The sequence below is a fragment of the Carcharhinus amblyrhynchos genome, chromosome 15 (assembly GCF_965287045.1).
Source record: "Carcharhinus amblyrhynchos chromosome 15, sCarAmb.v2.hapA, whole genome shotgun sequence".
NCBI lineage: Eukaryota > Metazoa > Chordata > Chondrichthyes > Carcharhiniformes > Carcharhinidae > Carcharhinus > Carcharhinus amblyrhynchos.
In genome coordinates this window covers 21,431,481-21,457,775 of record NC_137338.1, presented here as the reverse complement: position 1 = coordinate 21,457,775, position 26,295 = coordinate 21,431,481, and the positions used below count along the sequence as shown (strand labels likewise).

General features: G+C 41.4%; 2 protein-coding genes across 7 annotated transcripts in view; one reads left to right on the top strand and one right to left on the bottom strand.

Annotated features, from left to right (window-relative positions):
- The window catches only part of cmss1 (cms1 ribosomal small subunit homolog), a 323,934-nt gene that overhangs the window by 31,950 nt on the left and 265,689 nt on the right, over nt 1–26,295 (top strand). The window contains exon 1 of one of the 5 annotated variants that reach the window (XM_080203559.1): nt 12,875–12,960. The exons of the other annotated variants lie outside the window; for them this stretch is intronic. The gene's annotated coding sequence lies outside the window, so the exon portion shown is untranslated. Of the gene's footprint in view, nt 1–12,874; nt 12,961–26,295 lie in introns of those variants that run through there. 5 annotated transcript variants of the gene reach the window in all.
- The window catches only part of filip1l (filamin A interacting protein 1-like), a 235,731-nt gene continuing 212,848 nt past the window's right edge, over nt 3,413–26,295 (bottom strand). Inside the window, exon 7 of one of the 2 annotated variants that reach the window (XM_080203555.1) lies at nt 3,413–4,785. In XM_080203555.1, coding sequence (XP_080059681.1) covers nt 4,588–4,785 — 198 coding nt within the window. In that variant the 3' untranslated portion in view covers nt 3,413–4,587. The remainder of the gene's footprint in view (nt 4,786–26,295) is intronic. The other variant, XM_080203556.1, reaches the window with a different exon arrangement.

Sequence of the window (26,295 nt, the reverse complement as noted above, 5' to 3'; positions counted from 1 at the left end):
CAGAGCATCCGTACTATAAGTAAATGTGGAAAATAAGTATTTTGAACATTTTATGTGCAGCACAAATTCATATTTTCTAGTTTAATCTTTATTGATAAATTGTCATGTGTTTTTTTTAGATGTCAAGTATTGATTACCAATGATCTGAAGCTAGTTGATCTGAGTCAATGCCAATACCTGTATTATCATGTTAACTTTACAGCGCACCTTTGCAGTTGTAGAGAATCAGGGTGTATGGTGAGTGGTATTTCCATAGTAGATGGTGGAGATATCAGAAGTGACACCATCGGTTCACCCATTGGCCTTTTATGGTCTGGTTAGAAAATAGATTTGATTGATATGCTCATACTTCCAAGATAATGCCTGCATCCCTCTCTGTCAACTGTCCAGGGTTGATTCAGAGTGTTTGCAATCTTGCTGTCGTGTCCTTGCCATCACTAGGTCCGTCTGTTTCCACATCTGTAACATAGCCTAACTCCGCACTTGCCTCAGCTTAAGATCCATCGACAATGTCAGAAAACAGTACTGGACCAAGCTAGAGTCCCAGGCTGGCCACGTGGACTCCCGCCGACAATGGCAAGCTCTGCAAGACATAACAGGCTACAAAATGAAGGCACGTAAACTTGCTGGTACCAATGCATCCCTCCCGATGAGCTCTTTGCATCCTATGCCTGTTTTGAGCATGCACCCTTCATTCCCGAAAGCTTTGGACGAACCTGTATCCAAGATCACAATTGCATTTGTCAGAGCAGCTTTCTTGAAGGTCAATCTGCTGTGGCAAGTGACTGGCCTGGATGGCGAGCACTCAGATCCTGCGCGGACCAGCCAGCGGGGCTATTTGCAGACATCTTCAACCTCTCTTTACAACAATCTGAAGTCCGTACCTGCTTCAAGAAGATGATCATCATCTCAGTATCAAAGAAAAGCCAGGCAATGTGCCTTAATGACTATCTTCCAGTGGCTCTGACATCCATCATTATGAAAGGTTAGTCATGGCGCGAATCAATTCCAGCCTCCCAGATTGCCAGGTCTACAGCAGACACCATTTCCCCGGCCCTGCACTCAACCCTGGAATGCCTAGATAACAAAGACACCTATGTCAAATTTGAACTTATTGTCTACAGCTCAGTCTTCAACACCATTATTCCAGTGAAACATCTCCAAACTCTGTGGCCTGGGGCGAGGCTTCTCCCTCTGCGATTCAATCCTGAATTTCCTAACCCACAGATAGCAATCAGTAAGGATAGACAACAACATCTCCACAATCATCCTCAACATCAATGTCCCACAAGGCTGTGCTCTCAGCCCCCTACTGTACTCCTTTATACACTAATGACTGTGTGGCCAAATTCCCCTTCAGTTTGATTTTCAAATTTGCTGATGTCACCACCATGGTGGGTCAGATCTCAAACAATGACCAGACACAGCACAGGAAAGAGAGAATCTGGTGAACTGATGCGATGACAATCTTTCCCTCAATGTTAATAAAATGAAAGAAATAGTCTTCGACTTCAGGAAGCATAAAGGAGAACATGCATCTGTCAACTTCAGTGGGGACGAAGTAGAAAGGATTGAGAGTTTCACATTTTTAGGTGTCCAACAACCTGTCCTGGTCCCCCCTATGGCGACAGCACTGTTAAGAAAGCCCACCAATGCCTCTACTTTCTCAGAAGACTAAGGAAATTTTGCATGTCCAGTACAACTCTCACCAATACTTGCAGATGCACCACAGAAAGCATTCTTTCTAGTTGGATCACAGCTTGGTATGGCTCCTGCTCTGTTGAAGACCACAAGAAACTACAAAGGGTCGTGAACGAAGCACAGTCCATAATGCAAATCAGTCCCCCACCCAGTGACACTGTCTACACTTCCAGCTGCTTCAGAAAAGCAGCCAGTGTAATGAAGGACCCCATGCACCCCAGGCATATCCTCTTCCACCTTCTTCCATTGGGAAAAAGATACAAAAGTCTGAGGTCACATGCTAACTGACTCAAGAACAGCTTCTTCCCTGCTGCTATCAGACTTGTGAATGGACCTACTGTATATTGAATTGATCTGTCTCTACACCCTATGTACAGTATGCTTTGTCTGTATACTGCGCAAGAAACAATAGAGTAGGATTTTTTCCTGTGGAGCATAGGAGGCTTAGGAGTGATCTTATTGAGGTCTGTAAAATAATGAGGGGCATAGGTCAGCTAGATAGTCAATATCTTTTCTCAAAGGTAGGGGAGTATAAAACTAGAGGGCATAGGTTTAAGGGGAGAGATACAAAGGGGCCCTGAGGGGCAATTTTTTCACACGCAGGGTGGTGAGTGTCTGGAACAAGCTGCCAGAGGTAGTAGTAGAAGTGGGTACAATTTTGTCTTTTAAAAAGTATTTAGACAGTTACATGGGTTAGATGGGTACTGAGGGATATGAACCAAATGCAGGCAATTGGGATTAGTTTAAGGATTAAGAAAAGGGTGGCACGGACAAGTTGGGCTGTAGGTAAATCTGTAAATCATACTGTAAATCTCTATGTCTCTAATTCCTTTCATGGTATGTTAATACATGTGATAATAAATCAAATCAAATCTGCTGCTTAAACCCTCATCCATGTATTTGTTAGCTGCAGACCTGAAAATTTAACTTGAGGTAATCTAAAACTCTGTTGTCCGTTTTCTAACTCGCACCAAGTCCTCTTCATCCAACAACCATGTGCACACTGACTGACATTGTTCCCTGTTAAAATTCTGATTTGCATTTTCAAATCCCCGTATTCCTCCTCCCTACTTCTCAAATCTCCTCCAGCCACACAACCCGTTGAGATATCTACATCCCTTCAGTCCTGGCTTCTTGTGCAACCCTAATTTTACTGACTCCGCCATGTTGGCCTGAGGCTGTAATCCCCTCCTTTCGCCTCCCAGCATCTCTACCTCTCTTTCTTTAAAGGTGCACCTTAAAAGTGACCTCTTTGATCACATTGTTGGCCATTATTCCCCAATATCTCCTTCTGTGGCTGAGTCAGATTTTGCTTTATAATGCTCCTACGATGCCACTTAAGATGTTTCATTACATTAAAGCTGATGTAAAGCAACTTGCAGTTGTCGCATATTGCCACCCACCTTATTAGCCACGGATGAGGAAAAGCAGAGGGAGGCTAAATAGAAACCAGTGCTTTGTCAGTGGCTCAGGATTTTTGCATGTTTTTTTGAGGTTGATGTGATGTATGACAATTTGGGTGAGAATTGGTGAGCTGCCATCTGTCTATTATGAATCGCTTTTTCCTGGAAAAGATCGACGAGGAGGAAAAAACATTGAAGACAAATTATATTTTTTAAAAGAGAGTTATGATGTTGCAAAGAAATGGGGAGTTAGATTTAGCCTGTTTTTGTAGAGAAAAGGAAGAAACTGCAAGGAGTCAGAAGTGCTGCTTATTCATATATATATTGTATATGTACATGTGCAAAATCAAATTTCACTATATGATGGGTATACAACAAATATTAAAATGTGGAGTGAATGTAGTGCAACATTTGGAAACTTTCTTTTTAATCTTTACACTTGTGCAAACAGACCATTAAGCCACAAACAGAATTTTTTGTCATCCGCACTGTGTAATCATTTTGGAACCTTACTTAATACGTGCCTGTTTGTGTGTTCCCTCCCAAAACGATCTTCCTGTTTCAGTAATGTGTGACCAACTGTTTTTGATTTGTGCTATCTAGTGCATTTTTATCTCTGTGTTATTCAGAAAATACACATTTCCGTAGTTGTTCTGCTTAAATGGATTTGTCTGAGTTTCCCAATGTTAGAATTTGATTTTGAATAACTTCTTCCTATTTTAAAGCAAGGACCTCTCTCTTTAATAGGTTAATTCTTAATGAAATGCTGCAATGAGTGTGGCTGTTTGAATTTATTTCAGTTTAAAGATCTAGGGTGGTATTTAATCAATGTGACAGATTGTGACACAAGGCCTTGGATGACAGTAATTGCCCACTTGCCTTGGACTTAATCAGGGCAGTGGTGGGAAGGTGGCCCAATAGCATCTGCCAGCCTCAGTGCCCCCCCCACCAAAGTTGCCATAGCAAAGGTAATAAATTCCATCCCTTGTCTAGGTTTATTTATTTGGAAACATTTGATAAACTTATATTGGAAATAGAATGAAGGGACTAATAATGTAATGCATTAATGTGTTGATCATGTCCTAATGAAAGGATAGGGTGACATTTCCAAAAGCTAGAGTGATAAAAGTTCATTTCTCTGCAAACGGAACATTGCCAACCAATCTCCAGAGAGATTTCAGCCTGGAATCGCTTTAGGAACAAATCTAGCATTAACATAACCATGAAAAATTAACAGATAACTTCTTCGATCTAATTTCCCAGGTTATCATTTCTTGAGAAACAATATGCTGTAGGATTGTGCAGAGTTATCAGATATGAGTTGGATTTTATTTAGCCTTGTGACGATGGACTGTTGCAGTTGTTTTCACATTTGGTGGAAAACTGTCAAATATCTTGCATCTATTGCAGGTTCAAGTGAATACAAAGGATTATGCATCCTATAGCACCTTGTTATCTGTTCATTTTTTTTGCAAAATAAAGTTTACATTTTGCCGAAAGTAGCTTGCATATTGAAGTTGGACGTAACATTTGTTGCCTGTTTTCTTACAGATTGTGTTTCTGACTGTAGCTCAGATTTGGAGATGAGTCTTTCAGGCGTCCTAAACAGCTTTATAGTACTGGATCTTGGTTTAGGGATGCGAGTCGGAAATGAACGGCGAACTGCATGCCCCTGTGCAACCTGAAGGAAAAATACGCAGAACAAAAATTAGAATTGAGAATGAGTAGTAGTATTTATGTGTAACAAAGTTCCATAATCATCTTTTTTTGAGTACTTGGTTTTCTTTCGAATATCTGATGCCGAGCTGTTGGGGGGAAAATGAAAAGTTTTTTGCGGTGATGTGCAGTCTGAATTGCTGATTTGTAGTATCATTGTATTTATTAAGACATTTCAGATTGCATTTCAGTGTTGCTGGATGTGAAACTTGTTGAAAGTTTTTGTCATTTTTATGGGAATAGATGGCAGGTTGTAATTTTGTTAAAACTTTTCCACTTGCAAAACGTCTTAAGTGTATTTCACGATAATTTTTGATGTTAAAAGCAATTGTTAACCTGAAATGTGGGAAGCTATATATTTTAACTGCAGATGGTCGGAGCTGAGTTAAGTTGGTACCTGTATGTGGTTTAAAAATAACTGTTAAACGCAGACATGAATATAATGAAAATAGCTGGATAGTATATCACAAGATTAGTGTAATATTTAATTTCTCCAGCAGAATAGACAATGTATACTGCATTAAACCATACTCAGCACAGTGGTTAGCACTGCTGCCTCACAGCGCTAGGGACCCAGGTACTCTAACCAGCCAGGGTCACTGCCTGTGCGTAGTCTGCACATTCTCCCTGTGTCTACATGGGTTTCCTCCAGGTGCGCCAGTTTCTTCCCACAGTCTGAAAGATCCGCTGGTTAGGTGCATTGGCTGTGCTAAATTCCCCCTCTGTGTACCTGAACAGGCGCTGGAGTATGGCGACAAGGAGACTTTCACAGTAACATAGGCTTACGTTAACACTGCAACTACTTATGACATTAATAAATAAATTTAATTGACATACAATTAATTGCAAAGATGCAAATTTTAAAAAATTTGGAAGATACAAATACAATTAGAGACTTGAGCTATTCAAATAGGCTTGATGAGTAATCTACCAATACTATAGTAGAGTCAATTTACCCTTGTTTTATTCAAATATGTTCATAGTTTAATGTCACCAAGAGTGGAGTTTATTTTGTTCAAGTGTATTTATATGTCGTTTTCATGAATGGTAATAATTGTCTTGGTGCACCCATTGATTCAGCAATGTGCTGTTCCATGTGCTTCTGAAACATTAATAGCATCTGTGCAAGGTACTATACAAATCAACTGGGGCTGGCAGTACACTGTCAGTAATGCCTCGTTTTAATTTGCTACACTTTGTGTTACGGCTGTCAAATTAGTATGTGTTTCAGTTGACCATTTGACTTACTTTTTTATGAGGAATTCATAGAGGAAAAGCTCAAAGCTTTTTTTTAAAAAAAACCCAGCTGTCTGCTTTAAACCCATGAAGCTTACTTATAGATCCAGCTGTGACACATCAAACAAAGTATTTATTAGAGTTTCTAATTATGATGTCATTTGACTTTGTGGTTATTTCTCCAGGGCACAAACTCTTAACAGCTCCTCTACACTACATGTAACTCTAGAAAGACTGAGACTTTACACAATGATGTCAGAGTCTCAGAATTTCCTTTACTCTTCCTCCCCATTTGAAGATTGTGTTCCTCATGATCCAGTTACATGATTTTTACGTAACTCAGATTCAAAATATTCACGATTACCAGAGGTTATATTACAGGACTCCAGGGCTAGTTGTCGACTCCAGGGCTAGTTGTTGACTCCTGGATCCCAGGTCTTAAAAAATTATTTGCAGAAGACCAAGTCTGTGCTTGGCATAAAGCTATTGTATATTTGTCATATAATTGTAAATTGTGTTTCTGGTTTTGTAAATTTGTATAAGCAAAAGAGAAAGTGAAACACATTTGGGGAGGCGTTTTTCACTTTTAGAAGCTTGAAATTTCTCTGTGCTTTCTCCCTTTTAATGAAAGCAATTAGAAATGTTGGTCACTTTTTCATTAGGAAACTTATTTGACAGGACTTTATTTGTTTTACTGGCAGAAACCTGATCAATCAGGACTTTCTGGCAATAATATACATCTCATCTTTCTTACACGGCTGAGTCGTTTGTAAACACAGACTGTGCTGCGACTAATTTTATATTAGTTGATTCAACTAGTGAGAAAAGGTGCTGAATTCTACTGGATCCATCAGAGAGGAAACCGCTTGCCCCAGCAGCTACCACTAGCTTTTTAAACAATCTCCAATTACTGGGGTGTGTTAATGAGCAGAGCAGCACCTTGCCTCAGGGGTACTTTAAACAACAGAACAAGTCTGTGAATGGTAATGGGAGCAATTTGAGGTAATGGCGTAACACAAAAGGCAACAGCGTTAAGAATTTCATTTTGATGCAAAATAAACCAAATGTTTTTTGGTGATAATGTCATGGAAGGAAATCCTATTTAAGTTGCATCAAACAGCCAAATCTTGGAACTGGTGAAGATTCGTGATTCAGTTAATGACAATATTTTTGTTTTTATGTTGCATTTTGTCATAAGCCTGTGCATTGACTCCTTCAAAGATAAGAACTCAATTGAAGGTAAACTTGACACTTTAGTTTCAAACCATGTATGCGGGACAAGAGAGTCCAAACTCAGTTTATAACTGCTAAGTTTAGGACCAATGTCAATAAATACTTCACACAAAAATGAAGAGGTGGAATTTTCTTTTGCTATGAGAAGCAGTTATGCAATCATTTAATAATCATCTGGATGCTCTGATGGAAGAGCTTAAATAAATTGCTTCCATCATTGTTTTTTATGAGGTGGAAAAGAAAATCAGATGCTTGCAAGATAAATGACTTTGTGGATGCCACAAAATCCCAGGAGTGTTTACATATTCGTATTACAGTTTAATTATGTCTTGTTTTACTCATAAGGAAGATATTTTTTGGTGATTTATAGGCATTAACAAAATATATCAATTGTCAAAGCTATAGCCAACACTCCTAACAAATTGAAGCATTGAAATGAAATGGATGAGTTGCCATTGGCAGTATTTACATCTGAGTAACCAATTGTTCTGTAGCAGCACTTTGCTACTTGCTACCAGTTTTACTGGTTTCATTTCTGGTTCAATAACTATGCTGTTGCACCTGGTGTTGTTTCTGTTATGTTGTCAAAACTGCTGATTTTAAACAATGATCCATAGTGATGTAAAAGCAAACTACTGTGGATGCTAGAGATCTGAAATAAAATCAAAGTGCTTGAAAATCTCAGCAAGTCTGGCAGCATTTGTGGAGAGAGAAACAAAGTTAAGTTTTTGGGTCTAATTTGAAAACTGACAGGTTTTGTGCTGTAGAAGAAATATTATTATTGAAACATTGCAGTCCAGTGGTGTGTTTTGTGAATAGGGACCCCACTAGTCACTGCCTTCGACTTCAAAAAAGACCCATTTATTCCTATTTTGTTTCATGTCTGCTAACCAATTCTCAATCCATGCCAATATATTATTCCAATCCCATGTGTTTTAATTTTCCACACTAACCTCTTACATGGGACTTTTATCAAAAGCTGCCAAAAATCTAAATACACTACATCCACTGGTTCTCCCTTATCTATTCTACTAGTTACGTCCTCAAAAAACTCCAGTAGGTTTGCCTAACATGATTTCCCTTTCATAAATCCATGTTGACGCAATGTCAAATCACATTGAGGTTTTCTAACCCCAAAAGGGAAAATGCTGGAAGAGCTCAGCAGGTCTGGCAGCATCTGTAAGGAGAGAAAAGAGCTGATGTTTCAAGTCCAAATGACCCTTTGTTAAAGCTTGCAAAAAGATTTTCTAAGTACTCTGCATCAGCTGCATCTCATTCATGGTCTTATTTGAATCAATTGTGGTACAATTATTCTTTGAATATACTGTACTTGTGTTTTATATATCATACAGCGCAGAAGGAGGCTGTTCAGCCAATGCCCGCTCTTTCAAAAAGCTGTCCCAATAATTCTGTTCCACTGCTCGTTCCCCAGGATCCTGCACATTGCTTTTTCTTTTTAAATATTTATCCAATGCCATTGACAGTATTATTGTTTGAAAACTTAACGTGCTTCAATAACATTTCCCTTCTTCTCCCTTTATCTTTCTAAAATAAATAAATGAATAACAAAATTGTGGACAGAGAAATGTTATTAAATGTTTTTCCTCTTGCTTATTCTCCTCCAATATTATCAACAGTCACTTTTTTACTTGAATTCCTATTAGATTGAAAAGTGAAATAGAAATAGCCTAACAAGAAGTGTTAAGGGGAGCAAAGTCTGTCCACGGCCCAAGCTCGGTGGTAGAACTTAGACTATACGACATAGGAGCAGAATTAGGCCACTCGACGCATCGAGTCTTCTCCGCCATTCAAACATTGCTGATATTTTTCTCATCCCCATTCTCCTGCTTTTTCCCCATAACCCCTGATCCCCTTATCAATCAGGAACCTATCTAACTCTGTCTTAAAGACACTCAATGACCTGGCCTCCACAGCCTTGTGTGGCAAAGAGTTCCACAGATTCACCATTCTGACTGAAGAAATTCTTCCTCATCTCTGTTTTAAAGGATTGTCCCTTTAGCCTGAGGTTGTGTCCTCTGGTTCTAGTTTTTCCTACTAGTGGAAACATCCTCTCCACATTCACTCTATCCAGGCCTTGCAGTATCCTGTAAGTTTCCATAAGATACCTCCCCCCCCCACCCATCCTTCTAAACTCCAACGAGTACAGACCCAGAGTCCTCAACCATTCCTCATATGACAAGCTCTTAATTCCAGGAATCATTCTTGTGAATCTCCTGTAGACCCTTTCCAAGGCCAGCGTCTCTTTCCTTGGATACAGGCCCAAAACTGCTCACAAAAGCACTTGGAAGGTGAAATGCCTTGGGTTTAAATCCCTCTAGGTAAACATAAGCAAATAATAACGATGCAAGTGCTACATTGTTGGAGGTGAGTTCCGTCAAAAGAAATGTGAAACCAAAGCCATGTCTACTTGTTCTGATTGATGTTTTATTATCCTTTGAAAGGATATGGTCTTCTTTGGCTAGCCCACCATTTATTGACAACCCCTAATTGCTCTAGAGAAGGTGGTGATGAACTGCAGCAGTGCCTGTGCATAGTTCCACACACAGTGCTGTTATGGAGGGATTTCTGGGATTTTGACCCAGTGTCAGTGAAGCAACGGTGATAGAAGAATATTATGGCACATTTCAAAGAATAGCATGGAAGTTTCCCAATTTCCTGGTTAACAATTAGGATTAGAGTATGTTCGACCTTGCTATTTACAATTGACTACTGTATTTATCATTAATTGTCTGTGTAAGTGATTACACAAGAATTGGAGCTGTGGAGAAGTGTAAATTTAGTGGTGAATTGATTGAAATTACTAAATTACTGCAGAGGGGAATTGGAGCATGTTTGTGTAGATAGATTCTTTCAACCAGATTGGTTAGGGAATCAGTCACAAGCTCAAATTGTATAAAGGTAGATCCAGGTTCGATTTTGGGAGGTGGTCCTTTTCAGAGAGAATAAGGGACTTATGTAACAGTACTGGTTCATGTAACGAATACTGAGTCACTGAATGCCTTCAAGTAAAGTTGGACCTGTTTCTGGTGAAGGCAGACATCACTTTGTATAAGAGGTATGCATTGTACACCATTAATCAGGACCAGTATGGTCACCTCATTAAGATCACTTAAAAGGGTTGATAAGGAATTTTCCAGATTTTCTTTTTCGCTAATTGGCCTGGATTTTAAATCCATTTCCATTTTTTCCAGATGGCTATTTGGTTTCAGGTTGGATGGGGAGTGGTTTCAGCTCAGATGGGGAGCACATGTATTGTAATGCACAAGGCACTACATTTAAGTGGCACTGGCTATATTAACCAATTGGTCTTTTTCTGTCAGTCAGTTTTCATTTGTTTATATTTAAGTATTCTTTTACACCTTCGGCAGGGTGGCACAATGGGGGTTAGCACTGCTGCCCCACAACTCCAAGGACCCGGGTTCATTTCCAGCCGCTAAATGTGTAGAGTTTGCACGTTCTCCCCAAGTTTGTGTGGGTTTCCTCTCTCAGTCCAAAGTTGTGCAGGTTAGGTTGATTTGCCAAGCTAAATTGTCCCTTAGTGTCCGGGGGACTAGCAGGGTACATACATGACATTAAGGGGATAAGACCTGGATGGGATTGTTGTTGGTGCAGGCTCGATGGGCCAAATGGCCTCCTCTGCACTGTAGGGATTTTATGAATTTTGGTGAGAATAAACTTCTAAACAAAAATTAAATATAAAAAAAAGACACTTTAAGAATGTTATAGTGCACGCGTCAAGGGTTAATTTAACTGCTAGATTTTTAGTATGCCACGCTATGGATATTTTTTTGACAGCAGCCATTCTTTCCAGGACCATCCCCATCCTACATTTTGATCATAACCCATTTATTTTGAGGTAACACAATATTTAAAATGCTCAACAGTAAGAATTATGTGAAAAAGAAATGCATTCAAATGGAGTGTTTGTTAGGTATGTAATTAAGACACTTTTCTGATGCAGCAATAACCTTGTTAGAAGAATGTCAAATTGCATATCTAGGGATGCTGCAAAAAAATACTGAAGATGATTATTTGCATTGCAGATTCCTCTCTTTCCCATTTTACCCCAGGTTGGTCCAGTATCCATAATGTAAATTTTCAACACCAGATAGGATCCTCTTTTTGAATATTTTCAAAAGGTCACTCCCAGTGTGACTAGTTTTGTTTCTGGATGCTGAAAAAATCTGATATGTTGTAAGCTAGAAGTCCGTAGTACATTTAAAAATGTATAGCGGTAATAGATTTTACTTCAGTTCATAAATGTTCCTTTAGCTTAGAATACTGAAGCACCTGTAGCTCCTTAAGGTTTTTACTGCTTAATTTAAAGTATTTTTTTGCCGCAGTATAGTTCTACAAAAGCTGATAATACCCTGCTGCTCTAACTCATACAATAAGTTAAATTGATATGAATGACTTTGGAAAGTTGTTTTATATGATGATCCTGACCGCCATAAACTCTCCTCATAGCTAATGCCCTCCATACCAGGCAACATCCTGGTAAAATTTTACGTACCCTCTCCAAAGCCTCCACATCCTTCTGATAGTGTGCCGACCGGAATTGAACACTATATTCCAATTGTGGTCTAAATAAGGTTTCAAGCTGCAACATGACTTGCCAATTTTTAAACTCAATACCTTGGCCGATGAAGGCAAGCGTGCCATGTGCCTTCTTGTCTGCCCTCTCTGCCTGTGTTGCCACTTTCAGTGACCTGTGTACCTGTGCACCCAGATTCCTCCACCTATCAATACTCTGAAGGGTTCTACCATTTACTATATATTTCCCATCTGTATTAGACCTTCCAAAATGCATCACCTCACATTTGACTTGGACGGGAACCTGCAGATGGTGGTGTTCACAGGTGTCTGCTGCTCTTGTCCATCTAGATGGTAGCAGTCGTGGATTTGAAAGGTGTGAATTAAGGAGCCTTGGTGAGTTCCTGCACTGCATCATTTAGATGGTAGACACTGCTACCACTATTGGTCAGTGCAGGAAAGATTAAAAGTGTATGGAAGAGATATCAATCAAGCAGGTTGCTTTGTTCTGGAAGGTGTTCAGATTTTTCAGTGTTGTTGGAGTTGCACTCATCCAGGCAAAGTGAGAGCATTCCATTACATTCTTGACTTGTGCCTGTCGATGGTGAATAGGGTTTGGGAGTCAGGCAATGGGTTACTCGCTGCAGGATTCCTAGCCTTTGATCTGCTCTTGTAGCCACAGTATTTATATGGCTAGTTTGATTCAGTTTCTGGTCAATGGTAATCCCCAGGATGTTGATGATGGGTGATACAATGATGATAATGTTGTTGAATATCAAGGAGCGAAGATTAAGCTCCTTTCTTGATGGAGGTGGTCCTTGCTTTGCACTTGTGTGGTCCAGTATTACTTGCCATATGTCAGCCCAAGCCTGGATACTTGCTGCATTTCGACATGAACTTAAAACATTGCACTTCTCGTGGTATTTTCTGTTCCTGTTACTGAACCCGTACAGTGGAAAATCCCAGCCTAGGAGTAAAAACCCGGTCTGATTTTTCTTCTATCTTTGTTAATGCAGGAGCATTGAGGCCAATTGTACAGATACTTGGCATAGATCAGGATCCAATCTGAGCTGTTTCTACGCTACAAGGCTCCATTTTAAACAACATGGTGCATCTGGTATGTCAGAAACAATTGTACTAATTTATGAATGGACTGAGATTGATACAAGTAGATTTGTATTGGTTTAAGATGAATTTGATTTGAGGTTGCTAGTCCTTTTTCCTCTACGTCCATCGTGGTAACACTTAGACAGCCCGGAAAATCAGGGAATTGCCTCTTTGATGCTGAAATATAATAACAAAGGTACCCAAATCTCTGCTATATCTATTATTTTAATATCAGCTCTCCAAAAAATACCGCAGTTTCATTGAAAAATGTTTTAAGCAACATTGCCTTGTTGTTTCTTTTCATATTTTCCCTTCTTCTATTCACTATCATTTATTTTAATTTTTTAACTTTGTATTTTCCCTGTTGGATTCCATTGTCAATTTGGAAGTGGCAGCAACTTATTAAAAAGTCAGTATTTGTCAAAGAACTGACTTTTTCATGAGTTGTTCTGCTTATTAAAAAGTGTAGTGATTAATATGGTCACATGATAGATGGTGAACTTTAGAATCTCGTGTGTCTTTATAATTCAGGAGATTGCTGAGCAGCAAATACAGTCATCAGTAAATCCACGGAGCAGAAGCCTACCCTGATGAGTAAACTTGTTTATAGCGTGCAGGAATGGGAGAAATAGCACACCTTCAGTAATGCTGCATGGTCTCTCAAAACACCTCCATCAAAATTGTGCATTTTGTTTCATTTGGTATAGATCAAGAAACCATTAGGAAAAGCCCTCAAAAATAAAACTACTGCTTGTAGCATGGGTTACATAAGAACATAAGAAATAGGAGCAGGAGTAGGCCATCTAGCCCTTCGAACCTGCCCCGCCATTCAATAAGATCATGGCTGATCTGTCGTGGCTCAGTTCCACTTTCCCGCCCTCTCCCCATAACCCTTAAGTCTTACAAAGTCATGCCGTGTAACTGGTTTGTATCTGCATTAGATTCTGGGTGAGATTTTCTGGCCACGCTTGCCTCAAAACTGGAAAACCCATCCCAAGGTCAATCGACCTTTGCATGGCCCACCTCCCTCCTGCTACGATTCCCATGATTGGCAGGATGGTGGCACAGTGGTTAGTACTGCTGCCTCACAGTGCCAAGGACCTGGATTTGATTCCTGATTTGGGTTATTGTCTGGGCGGAGTTTCCATGTTCTCCCCATGTCTGCGTGGGTTTCCTCCGGGTGCTCCGGTAACCTCCCACAGTCCGAAAGACGTGCTGGTTAAGTGCACTGACCATGCTAAATTCTCCCTCAATGTATCTGAACAGAAGCCGGAATGTGGCTACTAGGGGATTTTCACAGTAATTTCATCGCAGTGTTAATGTAAACCTACTTGTGACATTAATGAAATAAAAAAATGCAAAACTTCCCCATCTGTTTGGTTCAATAATGGGTAACGTAATTTCAACTTAATTGAAAAAAAGGCAGAGGAACAGTACAATAATACCTCATCTTTCACATCTGCAAGATGCTCCAAAGTGGTTCATTGCCTACAAATTACTTTGAAGCATAGCCACTTATTTTGCAGTCCATTGCACCACAGCAAGGTTCCATAAACAGGAACAAGATAAATAACCAATTCATTTTTTTTGGCGGCGTTGCTTGAAGGTTGAATAGCTGCCAAGATCTATTGTGTTCTTCGCCTGAACAGACAGGGCATCAAAGGATGACACCTCTGCCAGCACAGCGCTCCCATAATGCTAAACTGTCAGCCTGGATTTTGGTCTTCCATATGAGCAGTGTTCCTAATTTGTTGTGCACAACTTTTGCCCACATCCCTTTGGCGATCTTTCCTTCAGCCGTGCATTTCGCTTATTTTGAAAGAAATGGCGGAGGTGATAGTGGATGCCTTGGTGGTTATTTTCCAGACGTCGCTGGATTCCGGGGAAGTGCCAGAAGATTGGAAAGCGGCTGATATTACGCCGTTGTTTAGGAAGGGTGCCAGGCAAAAGGCAGGGAATTATAGGCCGGTTAGTTTAACGTCTGTTGTAGGTAAAATGTTAGAATCCGTCATCAAGGAGGAAATAACGAGGCATCTTGAGGGGAATTGTTTGATAGAGCAGACGCAGCACGGTTTCGTTAAGGGGAAGTCGTGTCTGACAAATTTACTGGAGTTCTATGAGGATGTGTCCAGGGCGGTGGATAGAGGAGAGCCGGTGGATGTGGTCTTTCTTGATTTTCAGAAGGTGTTTGACAAGGTACCTCACAAGAGGTTATTGCAGAAGGTCAGGGGACATGGAGTTGGGGGTAGGGTGTTAGCGTGGATAGAGGACTGGTTGTCGAATAGGAGGCAGAGAGTGGGGGTCAATGGGTGCTATTTGGATTGGCGGATGGTGACTAGTGGAGTGCCCCAGGGGTTGGTGCTGGGGCCTCAGCTATTCACCATTTATATAGATGATCTGGAGGAGGGAACCGAGTGTATGGTGTCGAAATTTGCTGATGACACCAAGATTGGTGGAACGGCAAATTGCACGGAGGGTGTGGAGAGTCTGCAGAAGGATCTAGATAGGTTGGGCAAATGGGCCAGGAACTGGCAAATGGAATTTAATGTTGGCAAGTGCGAGGTGGTCCACTTTGGTAGGAATAATGGTAGGAAGGATTATTACTTACGTGGAGAAAAACTGCAGCATGCAACGGTGCAGCGGGACCTCGGGGTCCTTGTGCATGAGTCGCAAAAACCCAGCTTGCAGGTGCAGCAGGTGGTCAGGAAGGCGAATGGGATGCTGGCCTTCATAGCGAGGAGGATTGAATATAAAAGTAAGGAGGTCTTGCTGCGGCTATATAGGGCATTGGTGAGGCCGCAGCTGGAGTACTGTGTGCAGTTTTGGGCGCCGTACTTACACAAGGATATTTTGGCCTTGGAGGGAGTGCAGAGGAGGTTTACTAGGCTGATACCGGAGTTGAGGGGGTTGAACTATGAGGAGAGGTTGAATAAACTAGGCTTGTACTCGTTAGAGTTTAGAAGAATGAGGGAAGATCTCATTGAGACGTATAAGATGATGAATGGGATGGATAGGATAGAGGTGGAGAGGCTCTTCCCGCTCAGAAAGGACAGTAGGACTAGGGGGCACAGCCTCAAGATAAAGGGGGGGCGGTTTAGAACAGAGTTGAGGAAGAATTTCTTCACTCAAAGGGTGATGAATCTCTGGAATTCTCTGCCCGTTGAAGTGGTGGAGGCTACCTTGCTAAATATTTTTAAGACGCGGGTTGATGGGTTTTTGATAAGCGAGGGGATTAAGGGTTATGGGGAGAGGGCGGGAATGTGGAACTGAGCCACGACAGATCAGCCATGATCTTATTGAATGGTGGGGCAGGCTCGAAGGGCTAGATGGCCTACTCCTGCTCCTATTTCTTATGTTCTTATGTTCTTATAAATACTGACGTTGTCTACTTCCATTGCAAATTAAGCCTGTCCTCTTCTGTGTCACACATTTCTTGAATTTTATCTAATATCTGCATCCCCTCAATCATGGGAAAATGTTCTTGTTCACTTTGTCCTATTCCACTGAGGATTGTGATGGGAAATTTCGTCAGTGAAACAGTTATGAATGGAATCTTCCACCCCTGAAGGCCCTAGATGCTTAGTTGCTGAGTGATTGGTGGATTTTTTGGCCACAATTTTATTGAGTAGTGGAAACTTCTGACCCTGTTCCTTATGTTTCCCTTCATAACTCTAGACACTTTCACCAAATCACCTCATTATAAAGTAAAGTTTATTTATTAGTCACAAGTAAGGCTCACATTAACACTGCGATGAAGTTACTGTGAAATTCCCCTAGTCGCCACATTCCGGCGCCTGTTCAGGTAAATACACCTAACCAGCACACCTTTCAAACTGTGGGAGGAAAGCAGAGCACCCAGAGGAAACGCACGCAGACACGGGGAGAATGTGCAATTCCACACAGACAGTGACCCAAGACAGGAATGGAACCCAGGTCCCTGCCATTGAGGCAGCAGTGCTAACCACTGTGCCACCGTGCCACCCCATTATCTCCTCTGTTCCATTGCAAATAAACCTCCACTTTTAAATATTTCTTTGTATCTTTACTCCCTAATACCAGAAGCACCCCGATAAATTGTCATGTACCTTCTCTGTTGTTGGAGTCTTACAATAGTTTTACATAGATTCACCATTACACGGTAAATTCTCCAGTCCTGTCCACTGCGGGAATCATTAGCAGGGCGGAAAATTTAGTGGGCCATTGATTTCTGGTGGGAATTTGTGGTTTCGGGGTGGGGGGGGGGGGGGGGGGCGCGGCGGGTAAACAGAAAAATCTTCCCTGTGTCTCAGTCTTTATATCTGTTTCCATAAAACCCAGTATTGTAATGTGTTTGTTGTCATCTCTGCTTCAGGTGGTTGCTTTTAGTATCTTCTGAACCTGAACACCCAGAAATCAATCTGCTCTTTCATCTAAGTTTTACCATTTAAAATAGTATTTTTTATATAGCAAAATATCTCCCCACATTCATTGGCATTAAACCTCACCAGCAATTATGTTATCCATTTCATCAGCTTATTAATAAATAGTCTCCTTTCTTCCCAGAATCATTTTTAGTGTCATGCACATCTGGACTTTATTCCCTGCAGTCTTACTATCCCATTATTCTGTACTCAATTATTTTCTCCAATAAGATATAGGAGCAGAATTAGGCCATGTGGCCCACCGAGTCTGCTCTGCCATTCAATCATTGCTGATATGATTCTCATCTCCATTTGCCTGCCTTATCCCCATAAGACTTGATCTCTTATTGATCAAGAACCTATCTATGGGTGGCACAGTGGTTAGCACTGCTGCCTCACAGTGCCAAGGACCCGGGTTTGATTCCTGTCTTGGGTCATTGTCTGTGCAGAGTCTGCGCGAGTTTCCTCTGGGTGCCCTGGTTTCCTCCCACAGTCCCAAAAGATGTGCTGGTTAGGTGCATTGGTCATGCTAAACTCTCCCTCAGTGTTCTCAACAGGCACTGGAGTGTGGCAACTTGAGGACTTTTACAGTAACTTCATTGAAGTGTCAATGTAAGCCTACTTCTGACACTAATAAATGAACTTAAATCTCTGTCTTAAAGACACTCAATGACCTGGCCTCCACAGCCCTCTGTAGCAATCAGTTCCACAGATTCAGCACCAATAATTTCCATGTGGAGGTTTTCTCAAATCAACTGTGACGAAAATGTGGTACTGTCTATAATTGGTTGATTCTCGGTGTCTGCTTTAAAAAGACTGGGCAGCAAATCAAGTTGGAGTTACAGTCAACTTTGATCCGAACTTCATTAAAATACAGGTTTTCCGAACTATTCTTCCATTATGAAAATGGATATATAAGTATTCATCTAACAACTTTATTCATTGTCCATTAGCGTTGCCTGCACTTTGCAATGTCCTGAAAAATCAGCTGCTACATTTACACTAGTGTGGCCTGATCTCCAGTGTATTTGCTTTTTCGTTTTTTTAGATTTACAGCATTTGCAGTACTTAGTTTATTATTTCCTATGCTAATTTTTGTTTCAGCAACACAAATTGAGTTAATTTTGCTAATTGCTGCAAAGTGTCAGAAACAATCTTCAGGGTTTCTATGTTCAGGTGCTTTTGCTTTGTGGCCCAAAAAAACTTATTTTTCTATTAAAGAGAACATGTTTCTGTCTCAAAAGGAAAATGCACGTTTCTAAGCCAGATTATTTTGTGCACTGCAGTTCTCTGTTTTTGTGTAGCTTTTGTAATAGCTCATAATAGCACCAGAGGGGTCTTGTGGCACAGTTGAGTAGCATCCCTGCCTCTGAGCCAGAAGCTCTGGGTATGAATCCCACCCCAGGACTTGCTGTCTAAGGAAGTTGCGTTCATAACACAGTGAAGGGACTGAGTATCAACCTGCAAAATCTTTCCACCATGCCAGCGACAGTGGGAGAGACGCCTGGTCAGCCCCGCTTGGTGTGGAGTGGTGCCCCACTAGCTATAAACCCCTGGTGACAGGCTAGAGACCTGTTCCAGATTGGTGTGGGAACAGATGCAAACCTGCCTTGTGTACCACTAGGTAAGGAAAGTGAAACAAACAATGTAACGTCACTGTTGTGTTATCTTGTATTCACTAAGAATACTTTTAATCTTTTTTTTACATGTAACAAGTGATGTTGTGCAAGTTAGTTATGTACTATGTTAGCACATTGCTACCTATATCTTTCTGGTTCTGTGCATAATTCAGATGTAGATAAATATGATCAAATAGTTTGGCTTGCATGCATTGATCAAGCAATATTATTTTCTTTTTTAAAGAAATTAAGCAACTTAAAAGTAATTAGGTTCCAAGTTAGTGGGCTTTTTGGATGTAAATTCTTGGAACTGGTATCTGAACATTTATTTCCATTTTGGGAAGGCTAAAAATGTATCTTACCAAAGCAGTGTGTTAATAGTGACGGATGTAGTTTATGACCAATCTTAACTGACGTGGTTAGAGGTCATTTAGGTTATAGAATCATTTGGGTTAAGGCTGTGTTAAAGCAGGTAATTCATTTCAAATTAAAATGATTAATATATTGGCCAGAGTGTGTCCTCTTTAAAAGCCTTCTTAACATTACTGTTTGTGCAGAGGATTCTCTAATCCTTCCCCAGCTATGTGGTTATTTCAAACATTAGTACAGTAATGTAACAGCTTCATAAAATTGAAATATACTGTTGTGCTCAACATAGCAGTTTACTTTTGCTGCAGCCCTTGTTAAATAAGCAAATACACAGGTCAATGACATCCAACAATTGTGCGTTGCTTTTGATGATTGTAGGCTGAGGAAGGATTTCTACCACTGATTGAACTCCTCATTCCATCCACTGAAATCATTACATCATAGTTTAATGAGTCTTTTTGAATCAGAATGTCGCTGCATTCAGTCTATGGTAGTGCTGGTGTATTTATCTAGAGGAACATGGGACTTGGAGCAGAAGTGGACCATTCTGCCCTTCAAGCCTGCTCCACCATGCAGTAAGATCATGTTGAGTCTCAACTCCCGCTTTGCTGTCTGCCCCCCGAACCCTTGTCTATCCAAAATCTGTCCACTCTGCATTGAACAATCTCAATGACTCGGTCTCCACTGCTTTTGAGGAAAGAGAATTCCACATACTGACAACTCTTTGAGAGAGAATAAAAATCTCCTAGCCTCTGTCATAAATGGTAGAATTGCTATTCTTAAACTGTGTTTCCTGGTTCCAGTCTCTACCACAACTGGAGGTCTGTGACCGGTGGTGTGCCTCAGGGATTGGTGCTTGGTCCACTGTTATTGTCATTGATATTAATGATTTGGATGACAATTTAGGAGGTATGGTTAGCAAGTTGCAGATGACAGCAAGACTGGTGGCATAGTGGACAGTGAAAAAGGTTATCCAGGATTGCAATGGGATTTTGAGCCATTGGGCCTGTGGGCTGACGAATGGCAGATTAATTTAGATAAATGTGAGGTGATTCGGTTTGATAGATCAAACCAGGGTAGGATATACTCAGTTAATGGTAGGGCAGAGGGGAGAGTTATAGAACAAAGAGATCTAAATTACAGGTTCATAGCTCCTTGAACGTGGAGTCACAGGTGGACAGGATGGTGAAGAAGGTATTTGGCATGCTTGATTTCATTGGTCAGAACATTGAAAATAGGAGTTGGGACATCTTGTTGAAGTTGTACAAGACATTGGTAAGGCCACACTTGGAATACTGTGTATAGTCCTGGTCATCCTATTATAGGAAGAATATTAATAAACTAGAAAGAGTGCAGAAAAGATTTACTAGGATGCTATTGGGACTTGATGGTTTATAAGGAGAGGCTGGATAGACTGGGACATTTTTCCCGGTAGAAGAGGCGTAGGGGTGATCTTAAAAAGTTCAATAAAATAGTGACATCTTTCCCAAAATAGGAGTTTTGCGTCTGTATGACTTTTCATCAGAGCTGAAGGATAGAATTGTGATGGGTTTTATAGTTTTGAAGGGCAGGTGTGGAACAGAATAGAAGCTCAGGGATAGGTAGGAGTTCAGGAGATATTTGATAAAAAGGTTATGAACACAAGGTAAAGGGAGTGGTAATGATAGTGCTAAAAACTAAAGTAGGTACTAACCATAGAATCCCCACAGTACAAGAGGAAGTCGTTTGGCCCATGGAGTCTGCACTGACTCTTTGACCAGTCCACCCCCCCTTTCCCTCTCCCTCACCCTATCCTCGGAACCTGATACATTCACCGTGGCTAATTTATCTTGGGCCATTAAAGAGCAATTTAGCATGGCTAATCCACCTAACCTGCACATCTTTGGACTGTGGGAGAAAACCAGACCACCCAGAGGAAAGTCATGCAAACTTGGGGAGAGCACTGCAATGGCATAGTGGTTAGCATTGCTGCCTCACAGATCCAGGGCCTGGGTTTGATTCCCAATTTCGGTCTGTGTGGAGTTTACACATTCTCCTTGTGTTTTCGTGTGTTTCCTCTGGGTGCTCCAGTTTCCTCCCACAGTCAAAGATGTGTGGGTTAGGTTGATTGGACATGTTAAATTAACCTTTAGTTCCCTGGGATGTGATAGGTTCGAGGGATTAGCAGGGTAACTAAGAGGAGATAGGGTCTGGGTGGGATTGCAGACTCAGTGGCCTGGATAGCCTCCTTCTGCACTGTAGGGATTCTATGAACGTGCAAACTCCACACTGGCGTGAAGATCAGATAGCAGAACGTGTTGTCGGTAAAGAGCAAAGGTCAATATACTGAAAGAAAACCATAAAAACAAGTTACGGTCTGGCCCTGTGGTAGGTGAAGGAGAGGTGTTGGGAATACATACAAATCAACACTGGTGAATGTTTGGAGCAAGCTGCCAGAGGTAGTAGTAGAGGTTACTACCCCTACTACTACAATTTTGTCTTTTTATAAGTGTTCAGACAATAAAATGGGTATCGACAGATATGCAGGCAATTGGGACTAGTTTAGGGGTTAAAAAAAGGAGTGGCATGGGCAAGTTGGGCTGAAGGGCCTGTTTCCATGCTGTAAACCTCTATGACTCTAAAAATAGAGGACAGAGTTCATAGTCTTAAGCCATTGAACTCAATGTAGAGTCTAGAAGAATGTACAGTGTCTAATCAGAAGATTGAAGTGCTGTTTCCCCAGTTTGCGTTGGGTTTCTGGAACATTGTAGCAGACCGAGGACAGAAATACAGGATAACAGCAAGTTGGTGAGTTGAAATGACAAATGACAAGTCATGCCTGCGGATTGAGCGCAGGTGTTTGCAAGGCAGTCACCAGGCTGTGTTTGGTCTCTCCAGTGTTGAGGAGACTGCATGTTGAGCTGCAGCTGCAGTAGACTAAATTGAAGTGCAATCGAATTGCTGCTTCAACCTCTGAACAACACAAAACCTGGTGTTGTGAGACTTCTTACAACATAAAACCCATCAGATTTCTGCTTCTCCAGCTCCATTCATCCCTGCTTCCTGGTTAGTTGACCAATCCTTTATTCATGGCAACAAAACCAGAAAATGCTGGAAAATCTCAGCAGGTCTGATATATTTCCACAGTAACTTCACTGCAGTGTTAATGTAAGCCCACACGTGACACTACTACATAAGCATCTGTGGAGCAAGAATAGAGCCAACATTTCAAATCTGGATGACTCTTCTCCACAGATGCTGACAGTCTTGGTGACAATTTCCAGCATTTTCCGATTCTGGCATCTTCAGTATTTTGCTTTTGTCTTTGTCCATGGCAACGTGCTACTCCCTGCAACATGTAATCTTAGTGTGTGTGTGTGGTCTTCTTTCTTGTGGCACTTTATCATGTGAGCTGCTTAGCTTCAACCCACCTCCAGCTCAGATTCTATATTCCTTGAATATTTGTCTTTCCCAAACTCCTATGTATATATAAAAAAATTGGACTTTGCATGTTTTATGAAAGATGACAGGGGGAAATCTCTGTCCCTTTCATCATGGGAATCATAATGGGCGGGGGATATATTCTGCAAAGGTCCCTTGACCACGGATGGGATTGTCCGGTTTTGGGCGAGTGCACCTGGGAAATACCATCCAACTTTATGCCCATTCTCCATGAAAAGTTCCCCCCCACAACCACATTAATTCCATGATAATATGAAATTTGCAACTTCTTGTTGCCATTTTGATGACCAATGCAAACTACTTGACCAATAATAATCCCTCATAAATTTGAATCCTTAACTTCTTCAGGTCTAGAGGAATTAAGCCACCCAAGCCTATTGGGCGTCATGGTGGCACAGTGGTTAGTGCTGCTGCCTCACAGCTCCAGGGACCCAGGTTCGACTCCCGGCTTGGGTGACTGTCTGTGTGGAGTCTGCATGTTCTCCCTACGTCTGCATGGGTTTGCTCCAGGTGCTCCGGTTTCCTCCCACATTCTGAAAGACATACTGGTTAGGTGCATTGACCCGAACAGGTGCCAGAGTGTGGCAGCTAGGGAATTTCACAGTAACTTCATTACAGTGTTAATGTAAGCTGTACTTGTGACTCATAAGTAACTAATATTGCTGTTATAAACTTTGCTAAATGGGGTGGCTAAACCTCCATATAATGGCTGGAATTTTACCGGCACACCTGCCCCTATTCCAGGAGTGGAAGAAGCTAGGAGAACAGCATTTTCCGTTGGCCTCAGGCGGGATCGTACGAACTTTAGACAGACGTGCCAGTAAAATTCTGCCCATAGAGTAAGAGTAGGAAGGCAGTGCAGGGGTCACCTGCGGTCATCTCCCCGCAAAACAGATGTACCATTCCAGAAACGTTTGGAGGATTTGGCTCAGCAAGTAGAAGGTGGGAGGAACCAGGTTCATGGCACCGTCATGCTGCACAGGAGGGCAGGAAAGAAAGTGGCAGAGTGACGGTGATAGAGGATTCAATTGTAAAGGGAATAAAGAGGCGTTTCTGTGCATGCAAATGAGATAGTATATTGCCTCCCTGGTGCAAGGGTCAAGGATGTCTTAGAGCAGCTGCAGGGTGGTCTGGAGGGGAAGGGTGAACAGCCAGTTGTTGTATATAGGCATATAGGCAGCAGCGATATAGGTAAAAAATGGATGAGGTCTGAGAAGCTGAATTTAGGAAATTAGGAGTTGATCTAAAAAGTAGGAGCTCAAAGGTAGCAATCTCAGGATTGCTGCCAATGCCACATGCTAGTCAGTATAGGAATATCAGGATAGCTAAGATGAATACATGGTTTGGCTAAGATCAAGTGTAATATCGACAAGCTGTACTTGGTTGAAGTCTTAAGGCTACATTCACAAAGCAATTTTTTAAAGTGGTATCTTGGCCTTTTGGCTAAGATGCAAGTAAGATCAAGCCTTGGAGGAAGTACAATGCCTTCTCCAATAGCTTGGATTAAGCCCAAGACTTAAGTGAGAGGCCTGTCTTGTCAGCTTGGATTGGCAATGTCTCACATGCTGAGACTTTGAATTGGACTTGGACTGGATTGAATTGGACATAAACAAAAAAATAAATACATGGTTTGGGAAATGGTGCAAGAGGGAGGTATTCAAATTCCTGGGACATTGGAACCGGTTCCCGGGGAGGTGGGACCAGTACAAATCAGATGGTCTACAGCTGAGCAGGTCTGGAACCAATGTCCTAAAGGGAGTGTTTGCTAGGGCTGTTGGGGAGGGTTTAAACTAGTGTGGCAGGGGGATGGGAACCAATGCAGGAAGTCAGAGGGAAGTAATGTGGGGACAGAAACTAAAGGGGAAAAATGGAAAGCAGAGAGACCAAAGACAAAAATCAAAACAAAGACTGTGGAGAATTCAGTGAATGGGTCCAGTAAGGCGAAGAGAACGAAAACACAGGGGAAAGTTTACAAAACATGACAGGACAGATGGTCTGAGAAAGCAGGGCAGAGAGCAAGGGAAGTCCAGAGTAAGCTGCATTTACTTCAATGCAAGAGCCCTGACAGGCAAGGCAGATGAATTCAGGACATGATGGGTACATGGGATTGGGATATAGCTATTTACTGAAATAAAGCTAAGGGGAGGAAAGGACTGGCAGCTCAATGTTCCAGGGTACAGTTGCTATAGGAAAGATAGAAGAGGACATAAGAGAGGAGGGCAGTTGTGTTTATGATTAGGGAGAACATCACGGCAGTACTGAGAGGGGATATATCCTCGGGTTCACCCACTGAGTTTATGTAGGTAGAAGGGAGAGATCTTTGATAGGATTGCACTATAGGCCCCCAAATAGTCAGTGGGAAATTGAGGAGCAAATATGTAAGGAGGTTCCAGATACTTCCAAGAAAAATAGGGTGGTAATAGTGGAGGATTTTAACTTTTCCAACATTGACTGAGTCAGCCATAGTATTAGGGACTTGGATGGAGAGAAATTTGTTGAGTATATTCAGGAAGAATTTCTCATTCAGTGTGTGGATGGCCTGACTATGGAGAGGGCAAAACTTGATCTCTTGTTAGGAAATAAGGAAGGACAGGTGACAGAAGTGTTAGTGAGGGATCACTTTGAGACCAGTGACCATAATTCTGTTAGTTTTAAGATAGCTGTGGAGAATGATAGGTCTGGCCCAAAAGTTAAAATTCTAATTTGGGGGTATGGCAGTTTTGATGGTATTGGACAGGAACTTTCAAAAGTTGGTAGGCAAAGGGACATCTGGAAAGTGGGAGGGTTCAGATTAAGCACATTCCTTTTAGAATGAAGGGCAAGGCTGTCAGAAGTAGAGAACCCTTGATGACTTGGAATGCTAAGGCCCTGGTCAAAAAGAAGGAGACATATAACATGCATAGGCAGCTGGGATCAAGTGGATTCCTTGAAGAGCATTAGAGATTGTCAGTGTAGAGTTAAGAGAGAAATCTGGAGGGCAAAAGGGGGACATGAGATTACTTTGGCAGATAAGGCAAAGGAGAATCCAAAGAGCTTCTATAAATATATAAAGGGCAAAAGAGTAACTAGGGAGAGACCAGGGCCTCTTAAGGATCAACAAGATCATCTATGTGCAGATCTACAAGAGATGGGTGATATCCTAAATGAATATTTCTCATTGGTATTTATTGTTGAGAAAAGCATGGATGTTAGGGAACTTGGGGAAATAAATAGTGATGTCTTGAGGAGTGTACATATTACAGAGAAGGAGGTGCTTAAAAGCGCATCAAGATAGATAAATTTCCAGGACTTGATGAAATGTATTCCAGGAAGTTGTGGGAGCCCAGGGAGGAAATTGCAGGTCCCCTAGCAGAGATATTTGAATCATTGACAGCCACATATGTGGTATCTGAAGATTGGAGGGTAGCAAATGTTTAAGAAGATCTGCAGGGAAAAGCCTGGGAATTACAGACCAGTGACCCTAATGTCTGTAGCGGGTAAGTTGTTAGAAGGTGTTCCTGAGAGACAGGATCAGCA